The sequence below is a fragment of the Opisthocomus hoazin genome, chromosome 3 (genome assembly GCF_030867145.1).
Source record: "Opisthocomus hoazin isolate bOpiHoa1 chromosome 3, bOpiHoa1.hap1, whole genome shotgun sequence".
NCBI lineage: Eukaryota > Metazoa > Chordata > Aves > Opisthocomiformes > Opisthocomidae > Opisthocomus > Opisthocomus hoazin.
Window position 1 is genome coordinate 89,450,289 of NC_134416.1, and position 22,250 is coordinate 89,472,538.

At 41.2% G+C, this 22,250-nt stretch overlaps 1 protein-coding gene across 14 annotated transcripts in view; it reads left to right on the forward strand.

The window, feature by feature from the left end:
• The window catches only part of LOC142360888 (sodium/hydrogen exchanger 3-like), a 77,805-nt gene that overhangs the window by 51,874 nt on the left and 3,681 nt on the right, over positions 1-22,250 (forward strand). For 6 of the 14 annotated variants that reach the window (XM_075416978.1, XM_075416982.1, XM_075416980.1 and 3 more), the window contains 7 exons: positions 2,273-2,366; positions 11,413-11,542; positions 14,687-14,802; positions 15,438-15,567; positions 16,088-16,264; positions 16,840-16,915; positions 18,328-18,441. In XM_075416978.1, coding sequence (XP_075273093.1) covers positions 2,332-2,366; positions 11,413-11,542; positions 14,687-14,802; positions 15,438-15,567; positions 16,088-16,264; positions 16,840-16,915; positions 18,328-18,441 — 778 coding nt within the window. In that variant the 5' untranslated portion in view covers positions 2,273-2,331. Of the gene's footprint in view, positions 1-600; positions 1,858-2,272; positions 2,367-6,074; positions 7,747-8,174; positions 8,295-10,229; positions 10,329-11,412; positions 11,543-14,686; positions 14,803-15,437; positions 15,568-16,087; positions 16,265-16,839; positions 16,916-18,327; positions 18,442-19,788; positions 20,030-22,250 lie in introns of those variants that run through there. The other 8 variants (XM_075416988.1, XM_075416989.1, XM_075416979.1 and 5 more) reach the window with 8 other exon arrangements.

Sequence of the window (22,250 nt, forward strand, 5' to 3'; positions counted from 1 at the left end):
CCATTGACTTCCCTAGAGTTCCCTTATCAGGTTTATTCCAGTGCTTCCAAGAGCAGAGCTGAGGGGTCAGAAGGGAGGAGAAAGGTGAATGGAATGAAAACGCAGTCTTCAATTTTACTGTGCACGCAGTATATTGCCCTTCATGGGTTTCAACCCTTTGGCCTAGTAGAGGATGTTCATTCTGGCCAACAAGAACTGGGAAGCCACAAAGAACAACCAGTAGCACCTAAGACTTCTGCAGGACCATCAGTGCAATAGAGATGCTCTTATGGAAAACCTTCTCTATGCAAGTATGGCAAGTATGTGCATGCTACAGAATATGCAGTAGTAACAATCCCATTTTTTATCTCCACCCTGCTCCTATCTAGCTATCTTCTGATCATACTCAGAAGAGACCATATGAAGTCCTCCAAGCCTAACTACAGTATTCCAGAAACTGTAGCATGGGGGGGGGGGGGGGGGGGGGGGGGGAGGAATTTTTAAACTGGAAAGAAGCCTTAGCTCAGTTTAAAAATTGTCTGGGAGGTGACTTGTGGGGTTCCTGTCCCTGATGCATTGGGTATCTGGCTCGCTGTGAAGCCAGAGCTCTTACTAAGTGCAAAGGTAGTTGGGAAGAGCCACGTCATGCTTCTCTTCAAACTTACTGCAGCAGCAGATCCAAAAGGCAATGAATAATAGCTTAGCACTCAGTCCTTACCTGTCTGTGCCAATCTTGGGGAACTCAGGATAAGGAAGCAAATGTTGACCTAAGCCACCTTTAATCCATCTTCAGTCTCGGCATTGGCCAAATATCTCCTTTAACCAGCACCAGTTTATTAGAGTACTGCAGTGCTTGTTCCAAAAAAGTCCCAAATTCACTCACAGCAAGCGCTCAGCTGGAGGTGGACAGGTCATGTACAAACCAGCCATGTTAGTTCACAGTTTGTCTGTGCCACCATGCACTTCTGTAAAGGCCATGCTGAGGTCCTTTGCACTTCTTCAGTGGGCCTTTGATCTCTGCCAGCACTGTGCATTCCCCTCTCCAGGTCAAAGAAAAATGTCTTTTGCCACCCAGGAAAGATGTAAGAGATGTTACTAACCCAAACACATCCACTCTATGAAGGAAATGTAGATTCAATTCGTTTCGTGCATCTGAAATGCTGCTGCCAAACCTGTGCTTATGAAAGGTCAGGGAAACCGAACGGTAAGCTAACAAAAAATATTCAGTAATAGCAGAGCAAGAAGATGTGCACATCCTAGAAAACAAATTTGCCTCTGAACATAAAAGGATTTGACAAAAAATCTCTGCCTGTCTTTTTGATTAAGACACAGGTTTTCAACTTTGAAAGTAGCTGTCCGGGTTTGATCTCAGGTTGGCCCAGATGAAGAGTGATTCTGCTGACCTGCCCAGGCACAGGAGCTCGGACAGGCCTTGGGACTGATCTTGCTCCGAGTAACCCCAGAGACCCCCTAACCTCAACATCAGGATGTCAGACACAAAAGGTTTGCTGTGGCTGCCCTGTGCTGTCAGATCAGCTTTGTCAACACAGGATCACCTTGCTGTTGTCTCTCTCCTTTTAACGCTGCAGAAAGATTACAGTGCTTCTTCTCTGGGTTTGATGGGATCCAGTTTTGCCTACACCCTAATGATCAACCATGAAAAAGATGAGTGACATATACCTGTTATGAATTAGCATATGCTGTTTGTTAAGCCTTTGAATGTGTGTTTAATTTTCAGGTGGATGCGTAATTACTCATTCTGTGACCTGTTTAGCATTTCAGACTCATTCCTTTCAAAGACTGGAGGAAAAAAAGAGGTTACATCCAAGCTGAAATGAAAAACACAAAAGAAGTTTTTTTCTGTATCGTTTTAAGAAGGTTTCTGAACGAATTTCTTTTCAAAGTAGTTTGCTCTCAATCCTAAAATGACAACTGCCAGCAGCTGGCTAGGAAAAAGCAAAAGTTAGCCTCAATAGTAACAAAACTCACATGACCTGAAGCTGTACAATACTGAGCCCATTTGTAACCACAGCTAGATTTCTTCGTCATTCTGGAAAAAATAGCAAAGTGTCTGGGGGGTTTCTTTGTTACAATTTTTCTTACAGGGATATTTTCTTTTGGGGAGGCAGCAGCAGGAGGGATTTTTGTTGGTTACTTTTCTTTCAAAGCTTAGTGATAAAGGGCAAGCAATACGATTTTGGCAGGAGAGTATCACATCCGACGTTAAAGAATAAATTATTCACTTGATTATGTGCTGAGTGATAGCCCTTTCTGTATTTATGGATTTTTCTAGATATTTGCATGGAAAGTCATGACAGCTGATAACGGTAACGCATTGTTGCGCGTTGCTGCATGCCTTACAACTCCCTGGACAAGCTATTGATCAGGTAGGTTGCTCCCAAGGAAGCAGAAAGTCATTCTGCACGCTCTTTCTTGGAGGGGAGATAAGCCTTGTTGCTAGTCCACAGCGTGCCATCTGCCCTCTCTCTTTGCACAGAGTGTGATAACTTCAGGAATCACTTGCTCCTTTCTGTTGAAGATTTCCAGCCTGACACATCACAGGGAAAGAAAGACCAGAAGGAAAACCCACAACTTTTCAAATGGAGAAAAGTCAGTCGTTTTCCTTGCCAGATTCAAAACAAGCAATGCTTGCCCAGCTCTGTTGTTTCCGTGTTGATTTCAGAGCTAAGAATGATACACACCCATTACATTAGAGTGGATTTCTTCACAGGGTGTATTTTCATTCAGATTTATGTAACTGTTGACCAGAAGCAAGGTTATTTGAGCCTGTTTAAAAATTAACCCTTTTTTTAAAAAGAATTGTATAACACAGTAGCACTCTTGAGGCAACCCTGCAGCTTTCTAGCATCAAGCCATCTCGGATGATGTGCAGGCTGTATTTAAAGCAACGTATTCTTATCACCTCTTACGCCCACAAAGTTTCGTGCTGTTGCTTTAAACTGGTAGTTCTTTGATGGTTCTTTACATTGTTGTAGTGTGGAAACAAGTATGCTTACTCTTTTCTGCATGTATTTTCCTGGACACCATCTTTCAAGAATACACCTTTAAATGTGCCCATTTCTAATTCCATGCCCCTAAAACAGCTCAAGCAAAGGGATACAGGAAAACGCAGGAAACTTCAAGTGCTTTAGGAATCCTCTCTGCCAAAACAACATCTACCTTCAAGCCTGTGTTTTGTCTGTCAGAGCAAGGGCAGGTGAGGGAAGTATGCTAGGAAGCAATAAGCCAAAGCACATAGTGAATTTAAATCCCATAATTCAGAGTTAGCTGTGATTCCTGCTGTTGGGAACACAGAGCTAAGCAAAGGTTAGATTTCTTCTCCTAGCGTATTTTCATTCAGATTAATATTTAAGCCATGCTGGTGGTTGTGCCTGGGAGAACAGTTGGTCCTTTTACAGCTATAAATGGTAAGAGGCTGGGTCTGTCAGAGCTTGCCTGTCAGCTGTTTGAGGGCGGCAAGCACCTTGCTGCAGCTGGCCCCAGACCGAGCATTTTCGTCGCGCTCGGGCTCTGCACTCGCACCGGCTCGCTCATTGGTTGTATCTGTCGCCCTCCTTGCAGCGGCTGCTGCCGACAGCGCATCTCTCCTCAGTTGAGATCGCTGCGTATGACCTACTTCAAAAATGGTGTGAAACGAGGTTCACAGACTGTCTTGGAAGGATGCCATGGGGCTGCTGTGCAAACATGCGCACGGTCTGGGAGGCTGCTGGTGGAGCAGAACTGGCTGTCTCCGTTGCCCTTCCAGATGCAGCCAGCGTTCCTTCGCCAGCCCCGGCTTCACAATCCATCTTTGTGCTCTTGAGTGCGGCATATTGATTTCCCAGGCAGGCCTGCTAGGCTAGAGAGCCTCTGGCCAAGAAGTCCTCCTTGCCTTTTTGCTCTCAAGACAGCTGAAGCAGTAATAAAGATGAATAAAGGGTTTCAGGCTGAGATGTCAGCTGAAGCCTAGCAGCAGTAGTAGTAGTATTTGTAGTAAAAGCAGTAGTAGTGGTATTGAAATACAAGTCACAAAGGAGAGCTAAGCAGTGATATTTTATTTACACAGTTCATCTGTTTACTATAATCTGCTCGTTTACAGTGTAATGTAAACTTGCAATTACCAAAGTTGCTTTCCATGCCAGATGAACGGTTTAACCTGTATGTCTTTCCAAAATACTGATAGAGGAGAAAATTCGACAGAAAGGAACAGCCTGGAGAACTGCAGCCTGAAAGCTGTACGGATTTGTGGGGGGTTTTTTTTCTTCTTTTTTTTCTTTCTCTTCCTTATATAAGCTCTGTGCTGCAGAGGAAAGTTTCCACAGACTCAGAAAGACCATACACAGTTTCAAATCTGCTTGAAAGATAAGGCTTCCCCCCCTTCCCCCCCCAGGCTAATATATTACATACCTACTCAGCACAGGGCTGCCTGTCACCTGATAAGATCATTAGCATCAACACTAGGAGAAGCACACGTACTTTTCAAAAGGAGCATTACTGAATGCCTTCTTTGCTTCAGTCTTCAGTGCTAAGACTGGCCCTCAGGAATCTCAGGCCCCGGAGGTAAGAGAAGAAGCCTACAGAGAGGATGACTTTCCCTTGGTCAAGGAGGACTGTGTGAGAGATTGCTTAAGCGATCTGGACGTCCACAAATCCATGGGCCCCAATGGAATGCACCCATGAGTGCTGAGGGAGCTGGCGGATGTCATTGCTGAGCCACTCTCCATCATCTTTGAGAGGTCCAGGAGGACAGGAAGTATGGGCTGGATGAGTGGTCGGTGGGGTGGATTGAGAACTGGCTGAATGGCAGAACTCAGAGGGTTATCAGCGGTGCTGAGTCTAGTTGGAGGCTGGTAACTAGTGGTGTCCCCCAGGGGTCAGTACTGGGCCCAGCCTTGTTCAACTTCATCAACGACCTGGATGAAGAGTTACAGTGTACCCTCAGCAAGTTTACTGATGACACCAAACTGGGAGGTGTGGTAGATACACCAGCAGGCTGTGCTGCCATTCAGCGTGACCTGGACAGGCTGGAAAGTTGGGCAGAGAGGAACCTGATGAGATTCAACAAAGGCAAATGCAGGGTCCTGCACCTGGGGAGGAACAACCCCATGCATCAGTACAGGCTTGGGGTGGACCTGCTGGAGAGCAGCTCTGCGGAGAGGGACCTGGGCGTCCTGGTGGACGACAGGTTAACCATGAGCCAGCAGTGTGCCCTGGCTGCCAAGAAGGCCAATGGCATTCTGGGATGCATCAAGAGGAGAGTGGCCAGCAGGTCAAGGGAGGTTCTCCTTCCCCTCTGTACTGCCCTAGTGAGGCCTCATCTAGAGAGCTGTGTCCAGTTCTGGGCTCCCCAGTTCAAGAAGGATGAAGAGCTACTGGAGAGAGTCCAGCGGAGGGCTACAAGGATGGTGAGGAGCGTACTGGAACATCTCTCCTATGAGGAAAGGCTGAGGGAGCTGGGCTTGTTCAGCCTGAAGAAGGGAAGGCTGAGAGGGGACCTTATAAATGCTTACAAATATCTGAACTGTGAGTGTCAGGAGGATGGGGCCAAGCTCTTTTCAGTGGTGCCCAGCGACAGGACAAGGGGCAATGGGCACAAACTGAAGCACAGGAAGTTCGGTCTGAATATGAGGAAGAATTTCTTCACTCTGGGGGTGACGGAGCACTGGAACAGGCTGCCTAGGGAGGCTGTGGATTCTCCTTCTCTGGAGATATTCAAGACCCGCCTGGACAAGGTTGTCTACAACCTACTGTAGGTGACTCTGCTTCGACAGGGGGGTTGGACTTGATGACCCACAGAGGTCCCTTCCAACCCCTACCATTCTGTGATTCTGTGATACTGAACGTTCACAGAGAGAGTGAAAGACCGTGCTTGTCAGAGCTTTTCCATGCAGAAGACTTGCGCTAGTATTTGACTATGGGTCAAGAAGTCCTCTATTGAATTAGCAATGCAAATGTGTTTTACTTTATGCGTGTGGAAAGTGTTTCAGACATCTTTCCTCTAGAGTACTTTGGGACTTTTTGCAGATTTAGTGTAGGCCAAGAGTTCCAACTTGGGCTCTGAATATTTCTTTTTGTTTGTTTTATCCTCTGTAAAGACATCTGTTCTACATGGCTCTCCACCTTGGCTGCAGTTCAATTTCCACTGACTTCCATGAACTCCATTACGAAACCCATGTGCAAGACTCTCTTTGCACCGGGACCAGCCCGTGACTCCTGAGCACAGAGCTGCAGCTTACGGATGCCCTCAGCGACCTCTCCCAAAGCGTGTGGCTCTGGGGAGCAGCCACCACCTCAAGGAAAGTACCCCTCTTCCTCCAGCTTGTCCCTCCTCTGCTGCCTGAACAGTCGTGAGCCATTGAAGCCATGCTATAGCAGTTTAAAAATAGGGAAAGCAGAGACAAAGACCTTTGTCAGCTCTAAAAGCAGGACAACACTGATGCTTACCCTGCCCGACGTGGTCTTTGCCGGTTGCTAAACGGCGAAAATGATCCGTGGTGATCACAGGGGGAAGAGGGCAGGACCTGAAACAAGAAGTTGACATCTGACGATTGCCAGTCCTGTTTGTGAAGTGGCTGGCCCATCGGCAGGATCTCCTGTCTGAGCATGCCTGCTGGATCCTCTGCAGCAAACCCTTCTGGCCTGACGGTTGTAATAATAAATACCGTAACTAGGCTGACATTTTGGGCTGGCAGGGTCCTTCAGAAGTCTCAGCTGGGAGTGATTGTTTTAATGAAAAACGTTAATAGATGAATAGTTTGCCCATGAGTTGTTCTCGCATAGAAGGCATGGAGTTGTTTTTAGTGGGAGTTGTTTTCTTTTAATAGCACATGTGGAGCTTGCTTGGGATGTGGCAGTGCTCCTCACCTCAAAGGTGGGGACAGGACTCTGAAAAATGCGTGGTGTTCTTGTCACTTACATCATTCTGTGTGACCATGCGAGGTGTGATGGCAACCAGGGGAAACTGGATCCAAAGTGGGGGGTTCAGTTCTGGTCCCTGTTACAGGGCTGCCGGTGAAGGAGAAGAGTTCTCAGCCTACCCTAGGGGAGACCAGGGTATATGTATGCAGAGCCAGGTTATTGCAGATGGGAGCATCAGCTGCATAGGAAGTATTTCCCCTCACGATGTTTTTCTAATTAATTGCAAAGGAAGAAGTGGTTACTGATGCAGGGAGGAGGCAAATTCTTCCCACCTCTGGTAAGTCCCATTAGTCTGACGGAAAGATCGGATGCATCAGCTTGTGGGGCTTTGCTCTCTAGGCAATCAGCCAGGCTGTTGAATGAGCAGATTGCAAAAAGGGAATGTGGTTGGAGCAGTACAAAGCAGGCCAACCCAGTGCTTTTGTCTTTCATGTTGCCTATGGTTTTAGAAAGCCTTCTGGAGTAATGGAGCTGATCAGGGAGACAGAGATGCAACTACTGCCAGGCATGCTCAGCCCTCAGCTCCTGCTCTTTCCTCTGCCCCCAGTCCCTCCCAAAATTGAGGGGAGGACTGGAGCAGAAGAACTGAAGGACAGCTGGTGAGTACCAGTAGCAGAGACATGGCCTGAGACAGACACTGCAACATGCTTTGCCACTGCCATGTGCCTTCTCCTCTGATGTTACGGAAGGAGCCTGGGGTTACTTTATAAACCTCAGTTGACACTACTCACCTTGTCACATCTCTTTCATAAGGTATTTTATTTCACAGCCTCTGCCGAAAAATTCCAGGCACTCAGGCTAAATCAGGAGAAGAAATGTAACACGGTCTTTCCAGGTTTTAGCAAACAGGTATGCAAGTAGGGTATTTTGGGCATAGGTAAATGGAGGTTATGATCTCCCCCTTTGATATGAATCTTCCATCGCAGCTAATGTGTGGTCTGGAAAGATTCATTCGTGGATCTGTCTTTCAAAGAGTGAGATCCTACAAGCTACCAGCCAAACCTTAACTGTCCTCTGCTAATCAGGTTGACAAAAATTAATCTCTAACATCAGCTGTGAAGCAGCCAGTAACTTGATCCCTGTCACTGAGGTTTCAGGGTAGCACAGGGTAATGAGACTGTCCTTGCAAATTTGGCCAGTCAAAAATGGTAGCGCAATTATTTGTCGGATCACTCTTGATGTTTGATACTGTTGCTCATCAAATGCTGCTAACCTCTGTGGAGAAGCTGTGCGTATCAGCGGAAGCTCCAGGAAATCATTCTGTTCCTTCTCCGAAGGTGGAGCCAGAGGAATCACAAGCAGCAGTTGTTCCCGTGTCCAAACTCCTCATCTCTGGAAGCTGACAAGGCTTCTTCCATACACATGTGAAACCACTGGAGAGCTGGGGAGATCACACGGTGAGCTAAACTGCCTGCTTTTCTGTAGATGCTATCTAGGTTTTCATATTCCTTATTGCAAACATAATTACTGCCTTCCCCTAATTACAAACTTAGTGACTACCTAGAGCTGGCATTGCACTGCAGAGCGAATGACCAGAAGTGAACCAGACAAGTCTAAGATCCCAGTTGTATTAAATAGCTGCATCAGTGTTACTTAAAATCACACGTAAACCAAATTGACTGTGCTGGCTTAAGACCATCTTATTTGCAAATACCAAATTGGCTCCTAACAGATCTAAGCTTAAACGAAACCAGACATGATTTAACACTGAAATATGAAAATGTCCACTCTGTCTTCTACACCAGTTTAACTAAAATGGATTTGAAATTATACCTTTAGAGAAACTCATATAGATTTTCCTAGCTGTTTAGACCTAGATAACGACTGTAGAAGCAGAGAAGTACTGTGAAGTTCTGCCTTCTGTAACTATTCCAGGTGCTGAGGGCCTTTAACATTTGTTGCACCTCTGTGAACTTTTGGGCTTTAGTACTTGCCCACAGAATATGCACAGAAATAGGAAAGCTCCATCTCCATTTCACAGGGACCAGACTGTTGTCTTCACCCTGTCGGGTGCAGTGCAGCTGTGACGGTCCCCATAAAATGATAAATGCATTTGAAATCGCATGCTCAGAAACTGGAACAAATGGGAGCAGTCTGTCAGTTTACCACACACACATTGCCATAGGCCTGTTGTTCATAAATGGCTCCCCATATTTTTCTCTCTGCTATGCATGGAAGTTCTGCCTCATTCCATGGAGTCCTGGGTAGGTTTTCAAATCTGGTCCTGGAAGGCTTCCAAGGAAACTGCCTTCACTGTTTCTGGGATGAGACCTTCCTTTACCGTCATGATTGCATGCAAGTGCATTTGACGGAAGCAATGAACCTGTCAAGCCGTAGAAGGAAGTTTCTAGACGCAGAAGCTGTATCTAAGCTGAGGAAGTGTATTTCTGCAATGAATAAGATGTCTGTAGACATCATTGCTTTCAGAAAGTGTCAAACTGCCATTGTAAGCTGTAGAAACACACAAGTGCATGTTTAAAGTGCATGTAAAGAATTACCATTGTGATGGGCAGACTTTCATAATCTAGATGAATAAATGTGAAAAAAGGACATTAAATCTGGACATTTTTAAGAGTGTTATTTATTGTTAGGCAGTTCTGTCCCTGGAGTTAGGTCATTTCACAGGTGCAGACAGTCACAGAATCACAGAATGGTAGGGGTTGGAAGGGACCTCTGTGGACCATCTGGTCCAAATCCACTGCCAAAGCAGGGTCACGAAAAGCAGGTTGCACAGAACCTCATCCAGGAGCGTTTTGAATGTCTCCAGAGAAGAAGAAACCACAACCTCTCTGGGCAACCTGTTTCAGTGCTCCGTCACCCTCAGAGTGACAGAGTTCTTCCTCTTCATTTATAAGGTCCCCTGTCAGCCTTCTCTTCTTCAGGCTGCACAAGCCCAGCTCCTTCAGCCTTTCCTCGTAGGACAGATGCTCCAGTCCCCTCATCATCTTCGTAGCCCTCTGTTGGACTCTCTCCAGTAGCTCCTCATCATGCTTAAACTGGGGAGCAGTTCTGACCTGCTGGCGTCCTGCTGACTTGACATGTCAACTCCTGTCCAAAAGCCATGCGGTTGTGTTAGCTTTCTGCAGAGCACTCCCCTAACCCTTGCTTAAGAAGCTGAGTATATTAACTTAGGTTTAGCATTATGCTCATATAACTACACAACTCCTAGGCTGGAGCTAGACTGTAGCTGAGATCGAGCAGAATTGCTCACATGTCTGTATTCAGTTATAGGGACAGTTGCCTTCATTTCCTTTTGCTCTTTGTTCATTTATGAATTTTCAGGAAGCATCCCAAATAGAACATCCTCTTTCTCTTCATCTAAATTTTTAGTTTACTACTGGGGAATGAATTTCAGCAGGCTACAATACAGGGGAGTACGTGCCCAGTTTTGAAATACTGTCTTGAAGATGGAGCTAAATATTTTTACAGAGGTATGTTAGAGTTGGACTTAGATGTCAGAAAGTAATCTCCCTGACTAACAAGACAAGAAGTAGCTTAATGTAGATTCATGGTTGAGTGTGTGTTTGATGACTAATGTATTTTGAAAGAGACCATCTTAACGCTGCTTCTTCTGGACCACACGTACATGAAAGTGCTGCTTCCTCAAAGAAATGGCAGCCGCTAGCATCCTCATTGATGTGCTCAGGTGTGGCAGCCTGAATTAGAGACTGCTTGTCAGATGTTCTGGCTAGAGAAGAGGAATACTTATCAATTCTGCAAATAATGTTTAACAACAAAAAGGTTTCAACAATCTGAATAAAAAGTCATAAACTCAAAATAGCCATTGGGCAAGATGGATAGAATCACTCTGAACAGCAATCTCCAGTGTTGCCTCACGCCATTTAGAGAAAATCTTGAGGAAGGCAGATGAAAGTAAAGAAGCCTTTATCTTCTGGAGCCTAAATATGAAATGGCAGATATCCTACTATCAGACAAGCTTGGAAGCGTAAATCACAGAAAATACGCAACACTTCTGTCCCCCAGAGTATATCAATGGCATGAATAAGGACCTTTGTAAGTGCTTATGGAAGGGCACTTTTGTTGTGAACAGAGTTTCTAGGTTGGCTGTCCTACAATAAAATTGGGGAAAAGCAGGTTGCCTTCCAAAGGAGGAAAGAAAACTGAACTTTTAGAATGAAGCTGTTAAATAGAACAATGCATAATCAGAAGTGGAAAAATAAGGTAGCATGGTCTCCCAGAGTATAAAATGTCCTAGTGACTCTGAAATGGGATACTGTAATCATAGCACTCATGCTGTTGTAGTATTGCTTAGTAAGTGAACCTATTAAATGCTTTGTGGTGGCTGCATAACTGTATAGCAGGCTTTTCCTTAGCTTTCTTTAAATGCTAATTGAAAATCTCAAAACACAGATCTCTCACATTACTGTGTTCACCATTTTTTAAAAAGTGCTTGGCTCACAAAACTATCATTTATGCTAAACTATAATAACTTTATAAAATGCTGTGAAACTAAAATTACTTGTTGCTATTAACACAGTTTGTTTAAATTATCAGGTGGTCCAATTTTGATAGGAAATTCCTCAGTAAAGTACTGATGAGAAGGTCTGCTCAAAAATCAAGAGACCAGATCCTTAACGTTTTCCATGAACTCAACTTGAAGAATGCAATTAGCTATGTGGCTGAGGTACTTATGAATGCTTGTTGACATATTATAGCGTTATGTCATTTGTTTGTTTGTTTTTAATTTATAATATAACCTAAAGTTAATACATTGCAAGAGATGTCTAAAAGAAAACTTTTCACTTCTGCTCTGCTTTTTTTTCCAATTTCCTAAATGTGTTTTGAGTCTCAGTATCACTTATTTGAGTGGCTGTAATTCTCAGTACTATGCCTGATCCCCAAGTATAATGTGGTCATGTCAGTGTACTTTTCTGTTGGGTTTTTCTGAATAATTTTGTTTCTGTGTACATTACATGAAAAAGTACTGTAATTCCAAAGGGAACAGGCAAAGTGCTGTCTTTCTAAATGTGTCAACAGAGTCTGGCTCCTGCAGAACAGTGGTTGTCTGTGATGACGAATCTGATTTGAAGAAGATCACTTCCAAATGATATGGACATATGACCAGAATAGTGGACTGCTATAATATCATTCTGCAAGATCACAATAATACCAAAAAATTAGGAACAGTAACTTTAATTCACTGGAATCATACACCCACGCTTCAAAAATTAGGGTTAAAGTGAAATACTACAGATATCAACAGCAATCAGAGAGTTGTGAAGTTGGAGAAACTGAAGAGTTGCAACAGGAGAAATTTTTAAGGTTATAGAATGGAAGAAAGTTACTGGCCTTCTGCAGGAGTACCATTCTGATGCTGGAGAAATGTTAACAGATTGAAGAAGATTAAGAATTCTTACACAGTATGAAACTGGTCACCTTAGTTCAAATCAACACAAATGTGCAATATTCATACAGTCTAAAGGATGGTTTTAAATAGAATATTTCTGATAGTAATCTTTGAAGCAATAATCTATCAATGCCCATAATCTCCAAGTGAACTCATTCTCACGGCTAGGTGATATACCACTTAATTTCTTTAATTAAAATGAACACTATTACTATGACTAGTACTACTATTAATAATTTCTTTTCCTTTTTTTTGAAAATGAGATGCAGTCAGGCAGACTTCTCCCAGTGAGACACTGAATTTCAAAGATCACATTCAGAAGATAAGATGGAATCCACAAATGATGTGTGAAAAATGGGGAGTGGGTCACAAGATAAATACTTCCTTTTGAGATTTTTATAAATCACCCATTCAGTTTTCAGACTATTTGAGCTCAAGAACTAATTTTCTTTCTCGTTGTGCTTTCTGGGTCATACCTCAGAGGAAGAAAGTTTGATAATGACTTTGATGTTGATGAGCAGGTTCACATATTCACAAAATCTTCACCCAGTAATGTCGTGAATCTAATACAGTAAAGTCAGATTAAGTTAGATTACAAATTTTTTTAGGAGAGTTACCTTTTTCATTGTACCTTAGTAGAGTTCATAACACAAGGAAACTGACTTGGGCTACTCTAGCCCAAATGCTATTTGTGTATATTGTGTATTGCAGACAAATTCATTTAGCAAGTGTCTACTGATGTGATAATAATAGACAAAGAAATAAAAAGTTCTTCCGGTTCTACAAAAGATTTGCAACATGGTTTCTTCCAGTGGAAATTAGTTATCTTAATATGCCTGATTAGCAATGAGTTGTGAATCCTAAAGTCATTCCACTAGTCTCATGTTAATATTTGCTCGTGATGCACTGCTTTAACAACATTTCCTGGACTTCTGAAATACATCTTTGAGCTAAATATCTGTGAATTCCAAGCTGACATTGAAGCTGAAGCCATTTCTTCCAGGAGGAGTAAAGACCTGGCTCCCTCAGCCACTCACTCTCTTCTCACTTGCAATAAACTGAGTAGTCTAAAAACTATTTTACAAATTTTTCTTTTTTCAGCTCTACTGTTTTGCTGCATCTATACAATAAACAAGATCTTGAGAGAGTTCAGTCTGAACATAAATCAGTTCCTAACAGTTGAAAGGGGATAGTCTAAGCCAGGCAAAATGAAAATAATCCAGTGCAAATGAATAGAAGCAACTTAAAATCCTGACGGTTCATACCTTTTTCTGGTTAAAATTCCTCCACTGATGGTATGGTATGACGTATGTACAAAACCTTAAACTTAATTTAAAAAGAGTGTCAAATACACTTAAGAAAATGGACGGGATGACGGTTACCCAGGATTTACTTTTTTCTTTTAAGTTTTCTGCCTATAGAGGCCAGAGTGTACTTCTTAATGCCATTGATCTGATCCAATACATACAACTGTAACGTGTATGTGGGCTACCATAGTCAAAGGTAGTGGTTTTGATTTTCTCCATGAATATAAAAATATAAAGGGGACACAATACAGTTAAAGTTGGAGAAATGGAGATAAAATTTCTTTCTGTATTCTGCAAAGGAGATGGGTTTTTTTGCTGTATTCTGTATTACAGTTTAAATTGTAGAGTCCTGCTATGTGATTTCTCTCTGCTGTGATTCAAAACCATAGATGGGTTCAGCCTGTGTAATCATGATGTCACACAACAGCTACCTCGCACCTAAACAAGGGATTATGCAAACAGTAGGGAAAGCTGTGAAGACATAAATCTGAGCTTTTCCAGCAATTCACTTTTGTGACGTTAGTTTTAGAACTGAAAGCAAATCTCAACTCTTCAGTATCTCATTGCTTCATTCCGTCACTACTTTCAAATAGTCTTGCAGACTTCTACCACCTCTTAACATTTGCCGCTTCCAGTCTGGTAGAGAACAGAAAACTTCATGTTTTATCTTCAAAAATGCTACTGTTAGTGCAGTGATGTGCCGAGTCATAAAAATCTGCATAGATATCCCTGTGTACTTGGTTTGCAATGTGGTACAGAGTAAAAGGTCCATCCCTAAAGAGTCTGTGAAGAGAAAAGAGTTAGACTGCGAAAGTGCAAGGATATAATTTAGCAAACAGATTGAGACCTAAGAAATCACTCACCTCCTCAAAATCAATTTACAAGGGTGGTGGAATAGTTTTTCTCATAGTTTTTTTCATTGGGATAATGTCACTCAATGTAAAAAAAGCCATAAAACAAAAGAATTTTTCGTATTCATTACCTAAACACAACTTAGTCCCTGATTATTGTCCCATTTGTATACAGCAGCTTCACAAATTATCCACATTTTCTGATACACATTTTGCCATAGGTGTTCACAGCTGTAATATGCCTTGTTTCTTTCTGTGGCCAGGGAGAACGTAGAGGTTCCTTGGCATTTATACGTTCTCCAAGTACGGACAACATGGTAAATGTGGATTTCAGCACACCACGCCCAAGTACTGTGGAAAGCTCTGTGTCTTATTTACTGTAAGTAATGTGGACGGATTGTGTGTGGGTTTTGTGGGGTTTTTATGCTATATGAGAGGAAATTGAAGTAATGTTATAGATTTTGAAAAATGCAAATTACAGAGGCATCATTCGCTACTTTTTTGAACTTCAAGCTAATCTTTTCTCCCACATAAAATGAATATACTTACAGTTATATTGTTGCATTTTATACACAAATTCTTGCAGTAAAGGCTGGTAAGATGAAGCAGACACTCATATTAGAGTTGTTTCATGTGCCTGTTGTTTACTAACTGCTATGCTATAGACAGGGCTAGTTGTCATTTCTGTGTCTGCTCCAGAAAAAGTCAAGAGAGAGGCAAGGAAAAAATTGCTCCTTCCTTAACTCTTTCACAATTCTTTCACCGAACAGACCATGTGTCATGTGAATTGAGAAATCTATGCTACACCCACCTGAAAGTCAAAAACCAATAATCTTTTCACACTTCCCACTAGGTATTTGCTCACTCGTTTTCGTTTAGATGATTTTGACCTTTCCTTTTTTTTTAAGCAACTTTTTCATTTCTCCCTCTTGTTCCCCATTTTCCTGCTTTTTCTTCCTCTTTAGTGATTATTAATTTTTAAAACTGCTGTTTGTATACTGTATTCTTCTTCAGGAGAGAAAAAGCTGGGCCGGTTTGCCTTGACATGCAAGCTTTAGAGCAGAGGAGAAAAAGTATCCGGGACACAGAAGACACAGTCGCTCATCACACCCTGCAACAGTACCTGTATAAACCGAGGCAGGAGGTGAGAGCAGAAGGCTAGCATAGGACTGTTTTCTAATAAAAAACGCACTAGGAACAAAAACTTGGGAGTGAAACTCAAAAGAAAAGAACCCATCTGCAATATCTGTACCCTTGAGGAAGATGGGCTCTTTGTCTATGTTCTTTCTCGTTTATGAACGTGCATCTTTAACAGAACTAGTGCCTTTGATTTCACTGGGGCTAGTGGAATACAGAACTGTGTCCAGTATAGCTTCTGAAGCAGGTTTAAATGGAGTGTAATAACGGAAGAGATTCAGACACTTATAGAGAGAGGTTTACTTTTAATGACAGTCGCGCTCGCATACTTATAATTCCTGGACTTGGGCCTGTTTCATGGTGAAGAAAGAGAAAGAAAAATAGGAGTTTTGTTAATGCCTTCAGACTAGTTAATTCTTTTTTTATGGAGTTGTTTATATTTGCATGACACTGATTGAATGCAATGATTCAGGGCTTCCAGATGTATTTCTAAATAAATGAATATTGTCTTCCCTTCCTGGCCACAGCACAAACACCTGTACAGTCGACATGAGATCATGCACAGTGAAGATGAGAAACAAGACAAGGAGATTTTCCATAGGACAATGAGGAAGCGCTTAGAATCTTTCAAGAGTACCAAACTAGGAATAAATCATTCCAAGAAGCTCAATAAAATCCACAAGCGAGACCGGGGCCAAAAAAGGGTAAAATACTTCCAGAAGGACCCAGATGTAGCCACCTATTATACAAAGTAAGGGGTGGGGAGGGCAGGGAGGACTCTGAAGGGTCCTATGTCCTGCATTTATCTCTGTCCTACAGAACTTCATGAACTTAAAGAGCCTAAGCAAGAAGAGATAAAACTATGAGATAACTCAAGGGTCATCTTTTCACATGCTGCTTTTCTTCATGCTATGGGACCCTTCTTCTGGGTGAAAGATTTTTGATCACTTGAAAAACAACAAACCTTGGGCCATGCTACAACACTGTGGGCAGATGTTGCAGGGTAGATCTAGCAGGGTAGCAGTGTAGGATAGACTTTTCCACGAAATTTGCGTGAAACCAGGAGGGAATGTACAGCACAAAGAGAGCCAAAGTTCCTGTCTTTTCCTGTAGTCAGCAAGAGTGTAGAGGGGAAAGTAACAACATCCATATTGAATCTCAAGCAAAGATTACAACAGATTTCAGGATTATGCTGCTGAACTCCTGATTTCAAAGGATGTCACTGCCATCACTGTCTGATGATGATAGTGTTTTTGTAACTTTGTTTGTTTTCTTTCAGCGAAACAGCAGTGTCATACCAAATGGAAAAATACCTTCAGAAAATCCAATACAAGATTTTACTTCAAAGGAAAAAGGTAAAAAGACTCTTAGACCAATTTCACTAACTGTATTTTAGCAGCTACATTGTCAGTAAAGCATCACTGAAAAAATTGCAACAGCAAAGCTGGTATTAAAATGGGACTTCTAATTGTAATTGAGAACAGAGCAGAGATCTGCTCCATCCTTAAATGTAGTGTCTCAATGATTTTGTAGGTTTTTGTAGGTGATTTAGTAGTTTTTCTAGGTACCTGGGTGACAAACCAAATTTTAATTGGCCTTTTTGCTCATATTTTTAAAATATACTTGAAATTTGAAAACAAAGCAATGCAGTGGCTACAGTGTAGATGAACTTTCAGCTTCCTCTTATATAAGCTACACGGAGCAACTGTTGCTAACATTTTTCTTTTTCATCACAGCAGGATATGTCTGCCCAGGACACCATGCTATATAAAATTCAGTAGCTGAGATAACATTCTAATGTGAGTTAAGGTCCATTTGTTTAGAAGGGTCTAAATCAGAGTTGACAGCAAGTATGTTAGAACTCAAAGAGACTGTAGCTTTGACAGGAAAACGGAGTCAGAGGCCAGTTCTAGCACTGATTCATGCACAAATCTAACACAGAGGTCAGCCTTGAAAGTGTAATCTGAAGCTGACTGGCCTAGGAAGCATCCCTAGCAGAAGCTGGTTTTGCGTGTAAAGCCCCAAATTGTTTCATCTCATTTTTTAGCCATCTTTTGGCACTGATATCCATCATAGCAAGAAGTGATGGATGCTAATGTTTGTTATGTAATTATAAAATAACATGTGTCACTTAACTGAAATGTGATTTTAAAGCCACTGAACTCTTAGTTGTGTCCTTTCAATGCTGTCTTGTTAAAGAACACTGTGTATAGATGTTGTGCTCTACTTAAAAATAAGAAAGCGTCATTGGAAGACATTCTTAACAAGTGGTTTAGCACCTGTGGTAAAACAGATTCTGCTGCAGTAGAAGTAGCAATGACCTCACCAGGTTTGAAATCAGCCAGGACACTAGTGCTGACTTCTGTCAAATGATGCAAATGCAGTGACTGGTCATAGTAACAGGAAGACATTTGTTAACACGTGAACATTTAAGACACAGACCACAGCAGCAGCGGCACCGTGTCATAGGTTGATTTGTTTCAGTTCCAAAGAAGCAGACAATTATGTCAGCCAAAAGCGTGAGATATCACAGCACAACATAGTAATGCAAGCCGGAAACTTATATTGAGTTTCTTCATGTAATTGGTGTTTAAGTTGCAAACTCTCTATACATTCATTCAGATTCTTATCTTATATCGGTGCTACAGCTGTGGATTAAATTTTGCCTTTATCTAGATCCTTGTTAAAGATGTATCTTTGACAAATATGTGAGCATCTATCAGAACTGGTAAAAATCTCTAATTAAATTGGACATTTTTTTTTCCAGCTTTGGAGTTTTCTGAATCAGAAGCAAATAATGATTATGAAACTTTGCATCTAGGCAAAGGAGCTGATTTCCTGGCTAATGTGATGAAGCAAAATGTCACAGATACTCCTACTGGTAAAAATATTCATTACTTACAGAGGCTTTTTTTCTCAAATGCTTAAAAAAAAAATAGAAATGCTGCTGATTTAGCCTGTATGTTTCGCTTTGGTTTGATGTGTTCTATTATAAAATATATTTGCTTAATTTTAACTTTACCATATAACAAGTTTTGGACATCTGGAGGTATGGAGAGCATCAAATTTGCTTCTCATAGAAGTTGTGAGTGTGGCTGCCTAAACCAGATCTAAACCCACTAATTATTTATAGGAACAGAAAATATTATTTTAGAGTTGTCCTATCACACAAGACCAGTCAACACTAGTCCTTTGGAACTATTTTCTACTTGCATTGGAGCACGTTTGTGTGATAAATTTCATGCTGCTTCTTTCAGGCAGGATTTCTCCTCTTAAATTCACAACTCTGTGAGATCCTTACAGGCTCGTAGAAGTCACTGAAAAGGGCAGATTTGCAGCATTCCTGGAGCATTCGTTGGACTTGATTTCCAGCCCTGAAAGGCTCCATAATACAAGATTGTACATGTATCACTATATATAACAGAAATTACATGATATGATTAATATAGTTCTAAAATTGAGTGTTTCTCTTCAGCACTTTTGTCTTTGAATTTTCAGCATGCTACTGTATCCTTCATATGTAACATGGTGCACACAGTGATGATAAATACTTGTATCTGTACTTTTTTGGCAGACATGCTGATACAGCCTTTTCAATATCGATGACAAAGTCTGCATTTGATAATATATAAAGACATCCAGAAATCGATGCAGAAATAAGTGGGTGGCAAGATGTAGACCTAGACTAATTTTTAAAATTTCTTTTTCTGTTGGAACGCTACAAACTTGATTTCAATATTAAAAGGCTCCTGTAATTCATTTTTTACTGTTCTGTGGCCTGATTTAGCTCCCTCACATACATCTGATTCCATTATGGAGCTGTACAGTTTATGCTTTTGCTTTTTTTTACATATTTAGTTTCTTTTGTATGTGTTTGTTTTGAATTCTCTGCAGTTATTTTATATAGTGTTTTATTTTGCTTAAAATTTGCTGGAGGACTTTTACTGATTATATTTTTTTGTCTGCAGATAACCCAAACATAACTGTGTATTGGATGTAATATTCAATTTTTCTCTTTAATAGAAATCCAAAATTATTAGCAATAACCAAGTTAGAAAGAGCAACTTATCTGTGCATAATGGTCTGTGTATTGGCCTGGTCACACCTAGACTGGTGTGTATCAGCCTATTTTTTCCCACTATAGCCATTCTCCTTTTACAAAGCATCTTGCTGTATTACCGACAAATTATTTTGATTAATTGTATTTGTCACTCGTGAACTCTTTTAGGAATTGATAACCCGGTATTTTCAGCTGATGATGATCAAAGCATCTACATGAAGTTCTCACCATGGTTATCTAGTGAAGACACTGTGGTACCATCACAAAGGGCCCGAGTGCAGATCCCATATTCTCCAAACTTCAGACGGCTCACTCCATTCCGGCTCAGCAATAAGTCAATAGATTCCTTCTTGCTAGCAGATGGCCCAGAGGACCGGTCCAGCTCTTTTCTTGCAGAATCAACACATATGTAATATTTAAAAAGATATTATCACCTTTATTTTTAATCAGCCTTCCTATCAACCATGACTATTGACAAGTAAACCCACTTTTCAGATTTTTCTTCTCCCAGAGCATCTCTGTCCTTCCTGATTTTTTTGTACAACTAAACATCAGTTTTCCTCCAGTTTGAATAACAACATCTTTCTATTTTCCTGCTGTAGAAGAGCTGTCCAACTATTTGGGGTCCAATGCCTTAGTATTTTTACAGCAGTTAAGGGTCCTGCTCATTGTTTTGCCTTGAATACTTTAAATGCCAATTCTAATTACCAGAATATTGTGCACCCGTGTTCAAGAGGCTCCAGGTTTCTTGGCTAGATGATGAAATTTGTACCTGAATTCCCCAATGGGAATCAGGTAATTCTGATTCTACCCTCTTAAACAGCGATCGATCTTTTCAAGAAACATTGTCACTACCATCTGCAGATGTAAGCAAAGTAGTCTGAAGCCCCAGGAAGACAATCCAGCTGCTGATGCCAAAGGATATGGTTTGCCCATAGGAGGTCACATGAGGCATTTAACTCACTGAACTCTGTAGCATTCTGATGCACAACAGGAATAGAAGGGCTAGACCAGTAATGAGCTGGGCTAGGTCAATCATTCTTAGCATGATTAGAACATGATTTTTTACTTCTTTTGCTAAGAAGCATTTAGTCAGTCCAGAACATTTGTCCAGGTTAATTATCCAGTGCCCAGGAAGGGCAAATGGTCCCACTGCTACAAGTACTCAATGCCACTGCTGATGTCATCACTAAATTGTATGGGAAAGGGATTAAAAATGAAACAAGTTTACTGGAATGCATCAGAGTTTGCTTGCACTTGTAGAGATAATTACACAACAGCCAGACTGTAGAGAAGCAGGATTCCTGTTTTGGTTAGAGCTTTATGCTTAAACTGTGATTAATAGCCGTACCTTATTTAGAAACCAGAAAAATGCGTAGCTTTCTGATGCGGTAAATAACTTGATGCTTCTAATGCGTTAGAGGATTAAAATTAAATTGACTCTGGGTTTAAATTAATATCCTAGCTGCCCTTTAATTCTCGCTTTGTGGAAATTTTCCACATCATAAAAAGCAGCCTTCATTTCTATAGTTGACATAGTCAGTGCTGTAAATGAGGTGGGTCAAGTCACAGTTCTGACATCATAACTGAACAGAATGTAGGGCATCACAGCTATTAGGCAAATGAAATGCAATAGTCAGTTTCATCATAAATTCGCTTTTGTGGAATCCATGACCACAGATGTATGAATTAGTATTTTCTGTGCATCAACAAATAAAGGAATACAGTAACTTGGAAGTACTACTGTAGTTAGTTGATGAAACTTTGTTCAGACAAAGACATCAGGATAAGAGCGAATGCTGGTAATTTTGATTTGAAAAGAACTTCATAACCTTTTGAAAAGAAATAGTAAAGGAAGTTTGCTTTTTCTTCTGTTGCGGCTAGTGTGCCTGCAGAAGTGCTAGCTCAAGTGTAATTACAGGAAGCTCATCACTTTCTTTGCTGGAGTGGTCTGTAGGTCTGTGGCTGGTTCTAGTACTCAGTTCCTTAGTAACACATCTTTGTTCCTTATTAATACATCTTTGATTATTATTTAAATGAAGTTTTAAAATGAACACTGGATTAATTATAGACCTGTGAATTAAATTCCAATATCCTGATTAAAAACTTGAACAATGAGCACATTCCAAAAGGAAGACTTATCCTTGATGCTTATCCATATTGCAGTTCTCCACTTTTTTTCCCCACTGTGAACATTGTCATAAAATACTGGCATATGACTTGCTGAACATTTTCTTGCTAACCTTTGATCTTTTCCTCTGTTCGATTGCCTTCTTTATAATTAACTTTATTGTTAGGAACTGGTGTGTACAAGTTCATGTGCAGGAATCTTTGATATATCATAATCACTGGGTTTTGACTGCTCTGTTTCTTAAGAAGTGTTTAGGGAAGTTAGATTTCCAAAATTAAGCAGCTTAGAACTTCATTACTCTCTGAAAGTGTCCTCTGACTTACCTCCTTAACAAAACTCTACTAGTAGAAGAATGATTCTGAAATTTCAGTTCAAAGGTTTTAAAAAATAATGTAAAGGGTAGCGATGTGAAGTTTCTCTACATAGTCTAAAGTACACAGAAAACTGTTCATATGCTCCAGTCAATAAGAAATTGACTCCCAGATGATACCCTTTTCTA